General features: G+C 42.0%; 1 protein-coding gene across 2 annotated transcripts; it reads left to right on the plus strand.

The window, feature by feature from the left end:
* Window positions 1–421: 421 nt before the first annotated feature.
* LOC129673517 (signal-regulatory protein beta-1-like) lies at window positions 422–16,127 on the plus strand. 2 transcript variants are annotated; one of them, XM_055603345.1, is made up of 5 exons: window positions 422–494; window positions 7,097–7,453; window positions 12,657–12,974; window positions 13,409–13,741; window positions 16,015–16,127. In XM_055603345.1, the coding sequence occupies exons 1-5, from the start codon at window positions 422–424 to the stop codon at window positions 16,125–16,127; spliced, it is 1,194 nt and encodes a 397-aa protein (XP_055459320.1). The 2 variants fall into 2 exon arrangements, with proteins under 2 accessions (XP_055459320.1, XP_055459321.1); XM_055603346.1 differs by having other exon boundaries at window positions 13,409–13,723.
* The last annotated feature ends 976 nt before the right edge of the window (window positions 16,128–17,103 follow it).

Here is a 17,103-nt window from a genome sequence, read left to right on the forward strand (position 1 = left end):
CACAGATAGGCTCAGAGACATTCTAAACCCCAGAAGTCTTTCACAGTTATCTCTAGTGGCGTGCTTCATCTGTGCCAGGTTGACAATTAATACTAATTCTAACACATTTTACTGTGCTTGTGTAAATAGAAAGACTGCTAAGTGTCACTTGAACTACATATTCCAGGTTATCAGTAAAGAATATCTGAGGAATAATTTCAAGATAACCATAAGCTTTTCTTTTAAACATAAATTATAAAAAACAAATCATTGCTTGCAGCTACATACCACAGTGGGTATCGATTTCAAAATAACTGGTGTGGTTCCTGTTTCCCCACAACACTGACAAGTCGATTATGCACAGGACCTCTTTCCTCTGTAGATCAGAAGCTGAGATCTCCTGAGTAAAGACACTGGCAGAGCAGGCTCCTTGACCCTGATCATGCTTCCCATGGACTCCTGGTCAGACTCTCCTCACAGTGTCCTGCTGCTGACTCTGCTACTGGGACTTACAGGTGAGCATGTCCCAGGAATAGCATCATCTTCCTGCTTCTGGGCGACCCCTGCCTTAGAAACTAAAGGACTCCAGTTGGCCACCTGAGCCGTCCCAGGAGAGAAGGTCAGAATATTGTATCAGGTCTTAGAGCCAGAGCTCTGATCATTGCTCTGCATTTCCATAAGTTTTAACAGTGGAATAGAAGCATTCTATGAGATGATGCTTAATAAATGTTAGTGTCTAATATTTAAGCTGAAGAAAATATTTTCAGCAGAATCCTAATTAAATCACTCTATCCCTTGAGTTATTCAGAGCCACCGAATAAATTCCAATTCAGCTAGTAGGACCACTTGGCTCTGAGCTCAGGAATCTCTGCTCACTTCCTGAGACATAGAAGCTGACATGCAGGCCAGTGGCATGACTCTGGGTGAAGTGTGTCCTGCAGTGCTCAGCCACCATTTCTTCTAAGTTAGGTTCCTTATTTTATCCTCTGACTTCTATTTGCTTTCTTATATGATCTCAGTCTTCTCATTTCGTGCTGCTTCTTTAAGAGGCTGTTGCTAGGGTTGCCATGAAGGCTGGAGACAAGAGTCAAGGTGTCCATTGAGCAGATTTCTTCCAAGATGCTTCTCCTTTAAATTGCAATGTCTCCTTCTGTCTTCACACATGTTCTCACCTCAGCCTATGTCTGTGGATTTTTTTCCATTTCCTGAAAGAAAAAGAGTCACATTGGACTAAGATCCTCCCAAATATCCCCAATTGACCTTAACTCTTTAAAGATTCTCTACCATTTACAGTCACATTATGGGTTTATGCTTTGATATGTAGAATATAAACAATTCATCCCTGGTTTTCATTTTTCTTTTCTATTATTATAATTTATTACAATTTATTCAATTTGTATCCTGGCTTTGGTCCAGTCCCTCATCTCTTCCCAATCCCTCCCTCCCTCCTTTATTCTCCCTATGCCCCTCCCATAGACCACTGATAGGAGAGGTCTTCTTCCATTTCCCTCTGACCCTAAGCAATAAGGTCTTCTCAGGACTGGTTGAATTGTCTTTCTCTGTGACCTGGCAAGACTGTACCCCTGTACCCCTCAGGAGAAAGTGATCAGAGAGCCTCTCACTGAGGTCATGCCAGGGAAACCCCTGCTCCCCTAATGGGGAGCATTCCTCTAATAAGGAATCCACTTGGAGACCGAGTTTATAGGTTACATCTGAGCTGGGGTTTTAGGTCCTTTGTGGGGGTTTCATTCTCTTCAGGCACCCCAGGGCTCAGATATTTTGGCTCTATATTTCTCCTTTTGGAGATCATGTCCCCTCTATGTCTTTCTATCCCTGCCTTATTTCACAAAATTCTATGCATTCTGCCCAAAGTTTGGCTAAGAGTCTCAGCCTCTGCTTTGATACCTCTATCAGTAGAATTTAAAATTTTTGTTTCAGTACTGAGAAGGTGTTTAGCAAAAAAAAAAATTATGCTTTGCGTCTCAAATACATTAAAAACTTACATGTTAAAAGCACAGGCTCTAAGAGCAACAATCAATAAATGGGACCTCATGAAACTGAACAGCTTCTGTAAAGCAAAGGGCACTGTCATCAAAACAAAGTGACTGCCTACAGATTGGGAAAGAATCTTCACCAACCCTTTATCTGACAGAGGATTCTTATCCAATATATATAAAGAACTAAACAAGCTGAAAACAGCAAACCAAGTAATCCACCTAAAAAATGGAAACAGAGCTAAAGAGAGAATTCTCTGTAGAGGAATATCAAATGGCAGAGAAGCACTTAAATGCTCAACCTCATTAGCGATTAGGGAAATGCAAATCAAAAGGACCCTGAGATTTCACCTTACACCCATCAGAATGGCCAAGATGAAAAGCTCAGGACAACACATGCTGGAGAGGTTGTGGAGAAAGGGGAACCCTTCTCTACTACTGGTGGGAATGTAAACTTGTACAATTACTCTGGAAATCAATTTGGCGCTTTCTCAGACAACTAGGAATAGCGCTTCCTCAAGATCCAGCCATACCACTCCTAGGTATATACCCAAAAGAGGCTCAAGTACACAAAAATGACATTTGCTCAACTATGTTTGTAGCAGCTTTATTTGTAATAGCCAGAAGCTGGAAACAACCAAGATGCCCCTCAACTGAAGAATGGATGCAGAAACTGTGGTACATCTATACAATGGAGTATTACTCAGCAATGAAAAATAAGGAAATCATGAAATTTGCAGGTAAATGGTGGGACCTGGAAAGGATCATCCTGAGTGAGTTGTCCCAGAGGCAAAAAGACACACACGGTATATAAGGTATATACTCACTCATATAAACATACAACATAGAATAAACCCACTAAAATCTGTACATCTAAAGAAACTAAGCAAAAGAGAGGACCCTAACTAAAAATTCTCAGTCCCCATCCTGAAAGGCAAAGAGGATGGACATCAGAAGGAAAAAGAAAACAGGAAACAACCTCGGAACCTGCTACAGAGGGCCTCTGAAAGCCACAAGAAGAAAACAGGAAACAACCTCGGAACCTGCCACAGAGGGCCTCTGAAAGCCTCTGCCCTGCAGATTATCAAAGCAGATGCTGAGCCTGATGGCCAACTGATGGGCAGAGTGAATGGAATTTTATGTAAGAAGTGGGAAATAGTAAGAGCTGGAGAGGACAGGAACTCCACAAGGAGAGCAACAGAACCAGAAAATTTGAACACAGGGAACTTCCCAGAGACTCATACTTCAACCAAGGACTATCCATGGAGATAACCTAGAACCCTGACAATGAAGCCACTTCTGATGAGAACTGAGAGAATAAGATCAGAAAGAAGGAGAGGAGGACCTCCCCTATCAGTAGACTTGGGGAGCGGCATGCATGCAGAAAGGGGGGAAGGGTGGGACCGGAAGGGGAGAAGGGAGGGGCTTATGGGGTTATAAAATAAATATATTGTAATCAATAAAAGTTAAAAAAATCTTTTCAACAGATATTGGTGCTACTTTAAAAGATTGATTAAGTAAATGATAAGGTCTAACGGGAGAAAGTCATGAGAAATGTCAAAGCCTAAACCACCCAAGCATTGTGGCACTTCAGCCCCTTCCCTGTGCTCTCTTGAGGAATGTCACTTTTACAATGTATGTTCTTGGATAATTGACTTCTTATAACTTTTTAAAATTCCTTTCCAGGAATTTAATCATTATGATGCACTTCAAGATTTTCAGTAGAATTACATTGTTCTTTAAAGGCACCGTGCTACCTTGTCATCTTCTGGTTTTCAGTGTTCTGCTTCAAGATTCACGCATCTGGTGATTTGTCATCTTTGCTACACCGGTGAAAAGCCTTTATGATAAATACCTTTTCTCTAGAAGGTTGTTTGTTTTGCAGTGTTAGTTTTGTTTCCAGTCTGTCACTGTGGTAAAGACCGTCTGTATATTTTAGCTGAAACTAAAACTCTGCCACAGTTCATTAGATGGTCATGTCAGAGCTCCGTGAGTGCACATAGGTGAGGATCACAGTGAGTATACACAGCAGAGGGGATAGGAAGCCCAATGTGTGGGCATCACAACAGTGAGAGTGGTGGCACTAGTAGAATGATATTTTTTTAGTATATAAAGGGTTAAACTCAGTAGTGGTAAAGTGCCTTTGGCATTGCAATCTCTGAGAGAGCATGGGGCCGAAGCTCCTGTCCATACATCAGCCAATGGCATGAGCCACCCTCGGTACAGACAGAAGCACGAAAAGAACCACTGTGTACCTACTGTATTCTTTGATCAGAGCATGGACATTTCAGCATGCCAAGATAGGGCCTAGAGACAAAGTGGAGACAGGTACTGCATGTCCACCAGTTCTCAGTCTTAGTATTAACCCATCCCACAGGGAGGGCCACACAGCATTTGACAAAAGTGATACAACAGCCTTGACTCTTAGTCTCATGCAACATGCTCTATTCTAATATATAGTGATACCCTGTTCTCCTGGGTTATGAGGCCCTGCACAGGCTTGAATATAGCTGTCGCTGGTGTTCTTCTGGGCAAGTCATACAGTGAGGCTACAACTCCTGTGCTAGTGTCCTGTGATTACTTCAGACTCAGGGATGAGGATACAAAAAACTGTCCTTCCACAACCAAACCACTATGAAGTCAGACACACTTCCCTGGTTCAGATAATATATAGGTATTGTATCTTGGGGTCTTGGGATGAAAGACAGAGGGGAGGATGGTGTGTCTTCCTAGCTGTGAAGTCTCTAGCTGGGATAAATAACCTGAAGCCAGTCATGACTGGATGTTCCCAGGACCTATGATTGCCCACATCCATGCAAACAGACTTAGCTGAGAATCTCAAATCCTCTCTGAACAGAAAATTTCACAGTTGTCAGTATACTTATTTCAGTTTTCTGTGCTCTCATCCCAGACAGGAAAGGTTCTAGTCACTCCCTTGATGCATTCTTTCTCTCTCCCATGGTGACTTCCCTCAAATTACAGCTGGATAAAACATTAGGGAGAGTACAGGAAATCTTATCGAAGATGTGGGAGAAGAAATGAAAGAGCTAGAGAGGTCAAGTACAGCACATAACAACTTACAAAGTGAACTATCCTGGACCCTTAGGAGCTTGCACAGACTGTACCAACAACCAGAGAAAAGTCATGGGACAGATCTAGGCCTCACATACATACCTAACAGATACACAGCTTGGTCCTCATGTGGGACCTCCAACAGCAGGAGTAAGGGCTGTCTCTGACTCTGTTGTCTTCCTATGAATGCCTTCCCCACTGAGATGTCTTGTCTAACCTCAATAGAAGAAGATGCATCCAATCCTCCTTGATATGCCTAGGCTGACTGATACCCATAGGAGGTTTCCCCTTATCTGAGAAGATAGGGAGGTGAGCAAATGCAGATGGGACATTAGAGGAGATGGAGAGGCTGGAAAGAGAAGAGTGAGATGGAGGTTCTACTGGGATGAAAAGTAAATAAATACATTAATTAATGAAAAAATTAAAAATACAGATGTTTACTGATTTAGTTCCCTGTGAGGGATGAGGTGAGTCATGGGCACATGCCATTGACATTCATATCTCCCCATATTTACCATTTTACCTTTGTAGAATGCAATGTATCAAACTACTTTATTATTAAGTTTCTTATTTTAATTTAAATTATTTCATGTTTTTCTTTTTCTATAGCCCTCTCTCACCTCCCCTTGCAATTCCATCCTCCCACCTACTTCTCCTCCCAGGACTCTACCCCAGTCCACTGATAGGGGAGTTCCTCTTCCCTGTCCCTGTGACCCTAGCCTATCAGGTCTCATCAGGAGTGCCTGCATTGTCTTCCTCTGTAGCCTAGGAAGGCTGCCCCCACCCTCCAGGGGGAGGTGATCAAAGAGCCAACCATTGAGTTCATGTCAAAGACAGCCCCTGTTCTCTTTACTAGGGAACCCACTTGAACACTGAGCTACCATGGGCTACATCTTGTAGGGGTTCTAGGTTATCTCCATAACGGTCCTTGGCTGGAATATCAGTCTCACAAAAGACCCAGTACCCACATATTTTGGTTCTGTTGCTTTCTTTATGGAGCTCCTTTCCCCTCCAAGCATTTCTATCTCCCACTTCTTTCACAAGGTATCATAAGGTTTCTGCCAAAGTTTGACTATGATTCTCAACATCTGCCTTGATACCCTGCTGGGTAGAGTCTTTCAGAGGCCTTTTGTGTTATGCTCCTCTTCTGTTTCCTGTTTTCTCTCTCTTCTGATGTCTCTCCAGTTTGCCTTTCTGAATGAGGATTGAGCATCTTACCCAGGGTCCTCCTTATTGCTTAGCTTATTCAGATTTTAGTATGTTTGCTCTATATCTTATGTTAAATATCTAGTTATAAGTGAATATATACCAAACAAAATTAGGGATTCAATCAAAATTCTGCCAAGTTCCCTGTCTTTCTGTGACTCAGTTTTCTCATCTGTGTTACATGCTTGTATTAACCATAACGTTGGCAGAGTGCAGGGAATATAAGAAAGAAGAGAGAGTTATTATGACCTGGAGAGGACAGGAAATCCACAAGGACCAAATATATCTGGGCACAGGGGTCTTTTATGAGAATGTTTCTCCAACCAAGGTCCATGTATGGGTATAATCTAGAACCTCTGCTCAGATGTCATCCATGGTAGGTCAGTATCTAAGTGAGTGCCCTAATATAGGGAAAAGGGACTGTTTCTGACATGAACTCAATGGCAGGCTCTTTGACCTCCCTCCCACCCCAAGGGAGCAGCAGCTCTCCTAGACCACAGAGGAGGACTTTGCAGCCAGTCCTAAAGAGACCTGATAAACGAGGGCCAGATGAAAGGGGAGGAGGTCCTCCCCTATCAGTGGACTTGGAAGGGGGAAGGGAGGAGATGAGGGAGGAAGGGTGGGAGTGGGAGGGAATCAGGAAGCAGGATACAGCAGGGATACAAAGTTAATGAACTGTAACTAATATTAAAAAATAACAAAACAAAACAACAACAACAACAATAAAAAGAGTCACAAGATAGGGAAACTGTGATCAAATGCATGCTGAGCATTTGTGAGAACAGTATTTGATCACAAACCTGTGGGTTCCCATCAAGATGAGCATTAACTGATGTTTTCTGCAGGAGCAGCTATGCGGGAGCTGAAGGTGATTCAGCCTGAGAAATCAGTTTCTGTCCTTGCTGGAGAGTCAGCCACTCTGAACTGCACTGTGACCTCCCTGATCCCTGTAGGGCCCATGAAGTGGTTTAGGGGTACAGGACAAAGTCGGTGCCTTATATATAGTTACACAGGAGAGCGGTTCCCCAGAGTCACAAATGTTTCAGATGCAACAAAGAGAAACAACTTGGACTATTCCATCCGCATCAGTAATGTCACCCCTGCTGATGCTGGCACCTACTACTGTGTGAAGTTCCAGAAGGACACATCAGAGCTTGGGAAAGAGATTCAGTCTGGGGGAGGCACCACATTGTATGTGCTTGGTAAGTACTACATTGTCCTCCTCATCCCTGATTTCTCCAACAAGTAAAAACAGTGTCCAAAATTCTGTGAACAAGTAAGAAACAAGTTTGGAGATAAGCCCTCATGTTCATAGAATGACTTTCCCCAACTGTGGTCCAAGGAACCTGAAGAGATGAGGTGACATGCTATTTGCTAGAGGTTCCCCTTCTGATAAATCCATGCCCTTGTCTTCCTGCCCCACAGAGCTTACCTTTCCCAATATGCCCTAGCCTAGTGGCTGATAAAGACCCTGACAGCTGACTTCCTGGTCCAGTGATGGGGTCACATCTGTCCTAATGCCTCCAGAGTGTCCTTATTCACCTGATGAAGTCTTCTCTTTCTTCCCAAACAACCTGGGGCCTAGTTATGCCAGGTTGTACTCTAGATGTCAACACAGATGGCAGAAAGCTGTCAAGCAGGAGCTCTTTACACAAAATGTGTGTCTCCACCCTCCCAAGAGAAAAAGCACATCATTGCAGAAGATGATGCTAATGAAGGGTGTGATTTCTTCATTTCCTGTCCAGTTACAGCACACTGAGAACATTCTGGGTATGTCTACATTCTCTGTGGAATCTCTTAGCCCTGGTTTAAGTGTTGGCACCAGGCTACCCTTGGTACTGTCAGAAAACATGTTGTGTCAGGGACCAACTCTCTTAGGCACTAAAGGTCTGGGCCAGTGTTAGCTTGCCTCCTAGAGGTCATTCCATGAGGATTGTCTGTGCCCAGCTGAGGTAGCCAGGTGCTCACTTTGAATTTCCTGACAGAAGACTAACTTCTAACTTGGTCTTGATTTTGAGAATTTTTCAACATGAAGGTCACTCACAGTATAAATCCCAATCTTGTTAGTGATGTGAGCCCTGTATGCCTGTGTCCTGTCCATGATCACAGAGCCAGTTAGTGCTGAGATGTGGTCTGTAATCTACATCTCATTCCAGGCCTACTTCTGATTGTCCAAGCAAGAGACACCATGTTCACTTAGAATCCTGATGAATAAGAGACATTGAATCAGAATTTCTTGAACTCAGCCAACCTATTCCAGCTCCAAGGTTTTGAGATTTTTCTCACTCTCAGATTCTGTATAAAGCAGCGGTCAGAAATCTTCACAAGCGTCAACCATACTCTTACCCCAGATTCTAGGTTAGAATTCTTCCCCTGTGGAAATAAAGCATAATAGTCCAACAACCAGAGATACCACATTTCAGATGTCAGGCCATGAATGTTTCATTTGTTTCAATTTTTGGCTAAACAAATAGTGCCACAGTGGATCAACTCTTATGGTTTTCATCTTGGCCATAAGGCACATGTTCTCTAGAGAATGCCTATTGCTTTTGAGGGTGAATTAGATTATAAGGATGTTACTATTTTCCCACAAAGATGTGATGTAGCCAGTCTCCTCACAACCCCTCAACAGAGAGAAACAGGGAGAGTGGCTTCATCCTGAATCCATCCATATCATAAACAAGGACACTGAAGTTCTAGGTAATGCAATGTTTAGGCAACCAGAAAGTGACCCAAGTATGATAAAACCCATAAGTTTTCAGTAATGCTAGCTTTATTTTCCATATCATTTGTCCTAAGGATACCATTAATGAAGGTTGTACTTTTAAGAAGGGGCATGAAATAATGCTGTGCTATGTGCCATCTCTCTGCTATGCTATTTTCTGCTAAGCATGTGTTATATGGGAGAAGTCACCTTTTCCTTTTTGAGAAGAGAAACCTGAAGTTCATAGAGGTTACCTGACTTGTACACAGATGAGGCAGAGGCAGGGGTTGACTACAGCACAATGCCTCACAGACTGACACAGCATATGTGCTATTCTTCCTACATAGTTTTTTCTCTCAGCAGCAGACACTGAGTAGAGCTGCCTCCTGCATCCATACAGGGTCTATAGGAGCCTGGGGCCTCTTCTGTCTGGAGCTATCTGGAGCAGGCATCTGACACAGAATTCCTCAAGTCAGATTCTTAGGGAAGAAGTAGAGTGGCAGGGCTCCAGTGTGGGGACAGTTGGTTTCTTGTGGGAAAAGAAAGTGAGGGCACAGGAACTGGCCTCTGAGAAGCAGCTGGGAAGAGCAGACAGGGTGTCTGTTTTCAGCATCAGTGTCTGCATCTGTGTCATGATGATGGTCATAGTTCCTTCAGGGGACAAACCTGAGCCCTCTGATTATCACCTACAGCTGTATGCAGAAAAACCAGTGGCATATCATGGTTTTAAACCTTGGATAACTCATTGAACCTGACCCTTAGTTTCTTCTTCTGTAGAAGGAGGCTTCTGTGCCTACTTTTCCAGAGTGCTATGATTACCCTGAGAACATCAGGAACCACGGAAGGGCACAATCTAACTCTTTATGGAGTCCTCAGTTTTCTATTTTGTGATGATGACAGCCTTGGTCCCTCATAGGTGATTCTTGATGTAGGAGAAACCATGCACATATTCTTGGCTGGTGATGTCAGGGTCATCAGGAACATCAGAATTTCAGTGGTTTGCAGAAGAGAGGAAATAATTTAAATGCCTGAACATGCATCCCAGCACAGCTACTCTATGAAAAGTACCCAGAACAAGACCTTTTGCATGGGCCTCATGATACAGTCTTCCTGCTAGCACAGTGTGTAAACTGGCCATACTGAAGGAATGAAGTCATATAACATACTTGAGAAACTGCTGACTTCTAGAAAGTATTTCAACAATGTGAGCTGTGTTTCTATGGGGCCATGTGACCTTGGATTTTCACTTTTCCTCTAGGCTTTAGGAGTCAATCAAGTTAATGTGAGGTAGGTGTCTTTTTACCTGGCTATTTTTGGAATTCCATGGAAAACAAAAGTAAATCCTAGATCTACATTTCTTTAATTGTTCACATACTACTATTGGCTTCTGAAATATCAAATACAAGCTTTGAGGCAACAGTACATATGTAATCATTCCCTTGATGGAGCTGTTAGGACACGAAATTGAGGCATTACAAACCCTCATGCTGCAGAATAGCAGGGACCAGACTGCTGTGCTCAACTCTCTAAAGCCAAAGGAATGTACCAGGGATGCTTCTCATGGGGAAGACTGAGGTTTTAACCAAGGTTTAAACAAAGGTTTTACTAAGGCAGAACTTTGTTCAACTGTAATCTCAGGGCAAATCTTTTCTATATGGCATAGGTCTGCATTAAAACTATTTCTGGGGACAGAAATTTCTCTTTTTCACTTAGAACTCTGTGCTGCTCCTTTCTCATGGTCATCTGCTCTGTATATTTAGCCCCTCTGGAGGAAATGCCTGGGAATCCATTGTCCTGTAAAAGCCACTGGCCAACATAGTGGCCACTAAGAAAGCAGAGCATGTCAGGGTATAGAAGACTCTGCTCCTTAGGTGGGATTTTCATGCTAGTGGTGGCAACAACCCAGAGACACACCATACTGTCTTTGTATACCTTTTCCTGAACCAAAATGGTGAAACAAAATAAGTGATTCTAAAACTTGTAACAACGGCAGTGATAAATAGGATTTGATAAATGGGATTCTAGCATCATTTTCATCTTTCTAGGGTGAGGTTTTGATCCAGTATTTATGGAAGGGTAGCAGGAAAAGTATCAGCTCAAGTACCAGTCTAAGTTCTCATCACAAAGGACCCAGGGAAGAGAGTAAGACATAAAGTCAGGGAATAAAGGTTGAAAAGAAGGGGAATGGAACAAAGGAAAGAAGAGGAAGGGTATTTGCCCTAAAGAACAAAGGACCGCCTCATATAGAGAGGAGAAAGAAATGGCTCAGTGGTAAATGGCAGTATATAAAGGTCAAATGGGAAAGCCTGTGCTAGGATGAGGTGTTCAGTTTTAATTGGGCATGTTAATTAGGTGAGCTAAAGGGGGTTTTTGAGTGATGGACTTCAATACTTGGACCGTGGGAGTCAGCTTCAGCAGGATAAAGTGCCTAGGTTTGGGAATGTAAGCAAGGCAAAGTGAGTGGGGGAGAAGGGCAAGGCCTGCCAGAGCCACACTTGTCATGCTCAAGCTGGTCAAAGTCCTACAACGGGGACATTGATGTACATTAGAGAAAGATCAGGATTTAAATTAATCAGTTGTTGCATGTTAGATAAACTTTGCATTTTAGACTGTGTAACTTCTCCACCTTCATGCACTCTGATCTTAATCCTATCAAAGCTTCAGTCACTGGAATCTATACAGTGAAAGACTGCCTGGAAATTCCTAATAAATGGCAGCTTGTTCTGGCCCCCTCAAACCTGTAGGGACATCGGGTTTGTTAGAGGTTAGGTAGCTTGACTACACATAACACGTGTTTACATTCCTGGTAGGTTGGCCAATTGAGAAGGAATTACACATGTACTGTGTAGTATTTCTCATACTTTGCTCATAAGACAGGTGAATTATGGGAAACTCAACAGGAGACATCTACAGGGCAAACTGCATTCATCTCGACAGTCCATACATATGCATGCATGACGGACCAGAGAGTATTTTTTTCTGCTCAGGAGGCTTGCTTCTATGTCCCTTTAGGTTAACAGTTAGGAAATGAACCACCTCTGGCTTTATCCACAGAAGGGTAATCTGTTTGACATCAGACTAAGTCCAGTTGAAGCCCACATATGGAGATGCAGACTCTTGGGCTCTCAGTTTGAAATTCAGGACTTGGCACAGCTTAGACATTATAGCATATAGGTACAAAGAAAGAAAGAAAATAGAATCAGGAAGGGTACTAGGTTTGTGCCACTTCTGGGATGTATTTTATTTTCTCAGTTATATTAGATGTCAATCTAGAAATATTTACTGTAGGTTGTCTAGGTTTCATGAGCAGGCCAGCAGCAATACATGACATAAAATATAAAATACTTTCACAATTGTCATTTTTGACAAGGCCTAGAATTTTAACTGCACTGGCTCTTCCTTATTTTCTCCTGGACATCTGTGCTAAACTGTTCAGGCACAGATCAATGGAGGACCAGGAGAAAACAACAAGAACAAGAACAACAACATTGAGGAGGATGAGCTCTTACTGTCTGTTGCTATGACACAGTATGATGACATGGGGGAACAGCAGGTCCTTAGTATGGCTGAAGCTCTGCTATTGATCCCAAGCACCAAGCAAACCATGATGATGGTGATATTATCTAGGAACGTTCTTCACAATGTTATGTCCTCAATGGCGGCCATCACAGTCTCATCCTTGTCTCCATGCTCCTTTACAGCAAGGCCGTCCCCTCCTGTGGTCTCAGGACCTGCAGCCCGAGCTCTACCTCAGCAGACAGTGACCTTCACATGCAAGTCTTATGGATTCTCCCCTCCGAATATCACACTGAAGTGGTTCAAAAGTGGAAATAAGCTCTCTCCCTTCGAAACTACTGTGGACCCCAAAGGAGAAGGCATCTTCTACAATGTCTCCAGCATAGTCCAGTTAGTGCTGGGACCCAGAGATATTCATTCTCAGATCATCTGTGAGGTGGCCCATGTCACCTTGCAAGGAAGCCATCTCTGTGGGACTGTCAGCTTGTCTGACATCATCCGAGGTAGGTGTCCTTAAATCACAGCTCAAGCTCTTATCTGATTAGAATGGTTTGTCCACAGTTGTCAGCAAGTATTCATCTGTACCACACAGGAGAGATAAAAGACTATGATCAGCACAGGAAGGAAATTGTATTTATTTTAAAATAAGAAATGAAAGCTGTATTAATTATGAGCCCCACTGCTCATGCACAGCATTTTCAGGCATTTATTTCTGTCCTAGTGTACGCTGGAGTTTTTCTTATTAATTTCACTTACTAGGATCCACACTCATCACTGCCTAAGCTCCTGGTTTAGCGCTATGCTTAGTGTTGCCTCTACTCTGGAACAAGCACTCCTATCCCATGATGCATTTGTAATGGGTGTGGGTCCTCAGTACTCCAGACTCTTCCCTGTGCCTCAGTTCAATCTGCCTAGGCTTCTGATTGTGCTTTTTCAGTTCCACCCACCCTGGAGGTCACCCAGCATCCAACAGTGTTATTGAATCTGATAAATATCACCTGTCAAGTGAAGAACTTCTATCCTTTGAACCTTCAGTTGACCTGGATAAAGAACAGAAATATGTATCAGACAGATGTGGCTTCTACACTCACAGTAAACAAGGATGGAACCTACACAAGGACCAGCTGGCTCTTGGTGAACATATCTGCCCATGAAGAGGACATGGTACTCACATGCCAGGTTGAGCATGATGGACAGCCAGCAGTCATGAAATCCCATACTGTGGTGGTCAGTGCACATCAGAGGGAGCAAGGTACTGGCATCATGTCTGGTGAGGTCTCCACTCCACCTCCTTGGCTGTGTGAAATATGGCCAAGTAGAACAAAGTTCTGATGAGAAACATCACAAGATTATGTACCATTGTGTCCCCCTAAAAGTCTGTTCTTAGCTCCAGTACCAGAGCTTGTGATCTTGAAGGCATTTAGGCCTGTGTTAGTTGCTTCTGCATAGCTGCACACAAAACAACTTAGGTCAGGAACAACTATATTTCCCAACAATGATCTTAAAAGGACTGTATTTTGAGTTTTTCAAAACAATTTTTATAGGCTTTTGTGTGTACCAAAATTAAGTTTTATTTCATTTTTAAATCCCCATCAGCTTTTCTTGATAAAGTTTTTGGACATCAAGAAATCTACCCCAATATGTTAAAATGATGAATTTAATTTTCTTTAATGTTTATAAAAACACATTAGTCATCTGATATTGGACTTATAGTTGAAAGTGTTTTGTTATAGAGAATTTTATCCTTTACATCTGAGTTTTCAAACTTCAGCTATAAAAATTCTCAGAGGATTTTATTGTCATTTTTAGTCTGCGGTCTATGATGATATTCTTGTCTCAGTGTTGATATGGATAACTTGTTATTTCTCTTATATTCCATCAGTCACTAGAGAGATATTGTACACAAATGGTGGGAAACAGAGTTCAGAGAAACCATAGCACAGCCTCTAAAAAAGGATAGGGAAAAAAGAAAAATAAAAATTGTTTTTTCATGGCCAGACCTCAGATATAACTGAACTTAACTGAAGCTCAGCTAGCAGGAACAAAGCTTGGGACAAAATTCTGGGAAGAAGAAGGACAGTATCTCATTAAGGGAATAATTATTCCACCTATTTATTTGGCATGACTTAGAGTTAAATTGCCTTCCTAGGACTTAAGATAGAGATTTTATTCTCTTGATGTGAAGTGTTAGTGCATGGGCATTTATTGCTATTCTAAAGATATCATTGTTTTCATTCTTTTGCTCCTGGTTTATTTTGGTCTTTGTTGGTTCCCTTGAAAACGTAGGCAATCAATTTCAATGCTTGATGCAAAAATAATTACTTTTCTGTGTATAACTAATGTCTGCTGGTTTAAGGTAAACAGTTATACTCCAGGCCCTCTGACCTTTCATGTTGGGATCTTCAATTCCATCCAGTCTATTAATTAAGTTTTAAATTCTTCAATTTGAGAGTACTCTTCAGACCATTCTTTCATATTAGAATTCCAAGGAAGTACTCTCTAAAGTGGATGAAGAAAGGCAGGCCATTTTGCAGTACTGCAGATACCAGCACAGGTGTGAAAGAGCTGGTTTAGCCCAGGAAGACATGTGGTTTCAGTGTAGGTCCAATAAAAGACATCATAGGCACTCAGAGAACTGGAGGATAGGATGGTCATTAATAATTCTTTTAAACTGAAGAGATGGGAGGAGATAACAGAATTCTTATCTCAAATCATCTGAATAAAGTTGGGTGTCTGCTTATTCCTAAGGACCCTTCAAGAGCATTTTATTCTTTTTTATCATAAGGCTCCCTTCATTACCAAGAATCTAGAATTTTTTAGGGTAAATTTTCTCTAAAGAAGGAAGAGTGTCCATTCTCTTACTCACAATTTTTCTGTTTTATGTGTATTTACTGTTCACAGCTATTGCTGAGCTATTGAGAGACTGATCCTTTCTGTGAAGAACACTGTCTCAGGGATCATCCTAAACTGCAGTAGTGAGGAGCATCTCTTGATCCCACTAATCTTGTGACCCCTCCGTAGTGTATAGTTATCCCTGCAAATTGGGAATAATAATCCCTGACAAATATGATTCTGAAAACCAAGGTTTATTTATTTATTTATTTATTTATTTATTTATTTATTTATTTACTTACTTACTTACTTACTTACTTACTGTATATGTGAATGCTCTATCTGCAACCTGCATGCCCAAAGAGGACACCAGATCTCACTATGGATTATTGTGACCCACAATATGGTTGCTGGGAATTGAACTCAGGACCTCTCATAGAATAGTCAGTTCCATGAGACACTGACCACAATTTCTTACACACTTTTCCTTAGAAGGACATGTTGGAGACATGAGCAGTGGCCAATGGAGAAATAGAAACCTCATTACCATTTCTTTTGCTTTAAAATTATTCTTTGAACTGGTAGAGAAAACACAGTCAAAATCCTCAGAGCTTTGATGTGCTTAGCGGTCCACAGATGAGCCAAGAAAAGACCAGTGATGATGAGCTCCATGTGACCTTTCTAATGGTTCCTTCTACTTCTTGATTTCAGAATTGAAGACATCAGATTCTGCTAAAGTCTTTGTAGCTGTGCTCTTTGGACCCAAACTGCTGCTGGTAATTGTGGTCTTTGCTGTGTACGGGTACAAGAAGCAGAAGGCCTGACTGTAAGTTAGAAGGGATGCAGGTGTATTCATTAATTTTCTGTTTCTGTGATAAAATTCAATGACTACAACAACTTATAGAAGAAAAGGGTTTATTTGACCATTATCTCTTCCAGAGGCAAATGAGTCCATCATGCTAGGGAGGAGTGGCAGCCAGGACAGATGTTATGTGCTCACATTCTTAGAAAAAAGCATGAAGCAGATTGAACAAACTGGAAGTAGCAAAAAGCTTTTAATCCTGGGGCTCACTTTCTATGGCATAATTCCTTTAGTTAGGCTATACCACCTAAATATGGGCAATGGTTCTTCTTCAAATCACCAGATAGATATCCATGTATCGATGAACATAGAAATGGCAGGATCAGTAGGAGGGTCATGTCATTCATCTGTGACAATGGCTTGTTTCTGAAGCCCATCAAGAATCTTGTGGAACCTTTTAATATATCCATACCTCACAGGAAGTGTCTATATACTGCAGAATGGCTCCTCAGTCAAGGATCAAAAAGAGGTACCCAAAGAGACTAAGAGGATGTGAGGGAAATGGGCTCTGACTAGCATGTGGTGTACTGCCTTCAGTATTCTTACAGGTTACTACAGTAAGTGGAAGACAAGGAGTTCATGGGAAACATCAGTCTACACTTATGGGATAGAATTTAGACATTTCAGATGTCTGTAATAATGACTGTTTCTGCTCTGGCCTCCTTTTGACCATGAAGAACAGACTCAGATGACTGTATGATTCAGGACCTAGGCTGAGATGACATTTTTATGACATGGGCATCTCATCCACTCAGGACAGAAATGCTAGGGGGAGAAATGTACCGTGGACACTGGAGCACTAAGATAATATGTAAGTGATGAATGGAATATTGAGTGAGAGGATTCTCCTCAGCTCTTCCCTTCATCTTCTAAATCACTGGAACCCTGACTATCTGCATAGAGGCTCAATCTAGGAGAAGCTGGTGAGAAACCATGGA

Source organism: Psammomys obesus, unplaced genomic scaffold (assembly GCF_907164565.1).
Source record: "Psammomys obesus unplaced genomic scaffold, mPsaObe1.curated_primary_1811, whole genome shotgun sequence".
In the NCBI taxonomy this organism is placed as follows: domain Eukaryota; kingdom Metazoa; phylum Chordata; class Mammalia; order Rodentia; family Muridae; genus Psammomys; species Psammomys obesus.

Coding starts and splice junctions, on each gene's coding strand:
- LOC129673517 (XM_055603345.1), top strand. CDS start 422: ATGCTTCCCATGGACTCCTGGTCAGACTCTCCTCACAGTGTCCTGCTG. Junction 495..7,096: donor TCTGCTACTGGGACTTACAG/GTGAGCATGTCC, acceptor TGTTTTCTGCAG/GAGCAGCTATGCGGGAGCTG. Junction 7,454..12,656: donor CACCACATTGTATGTGCTTG/GTAAGTACTACA, acceptor GCTCCTTTACAG/CAAGGCCGTCCCCTCCTGTG.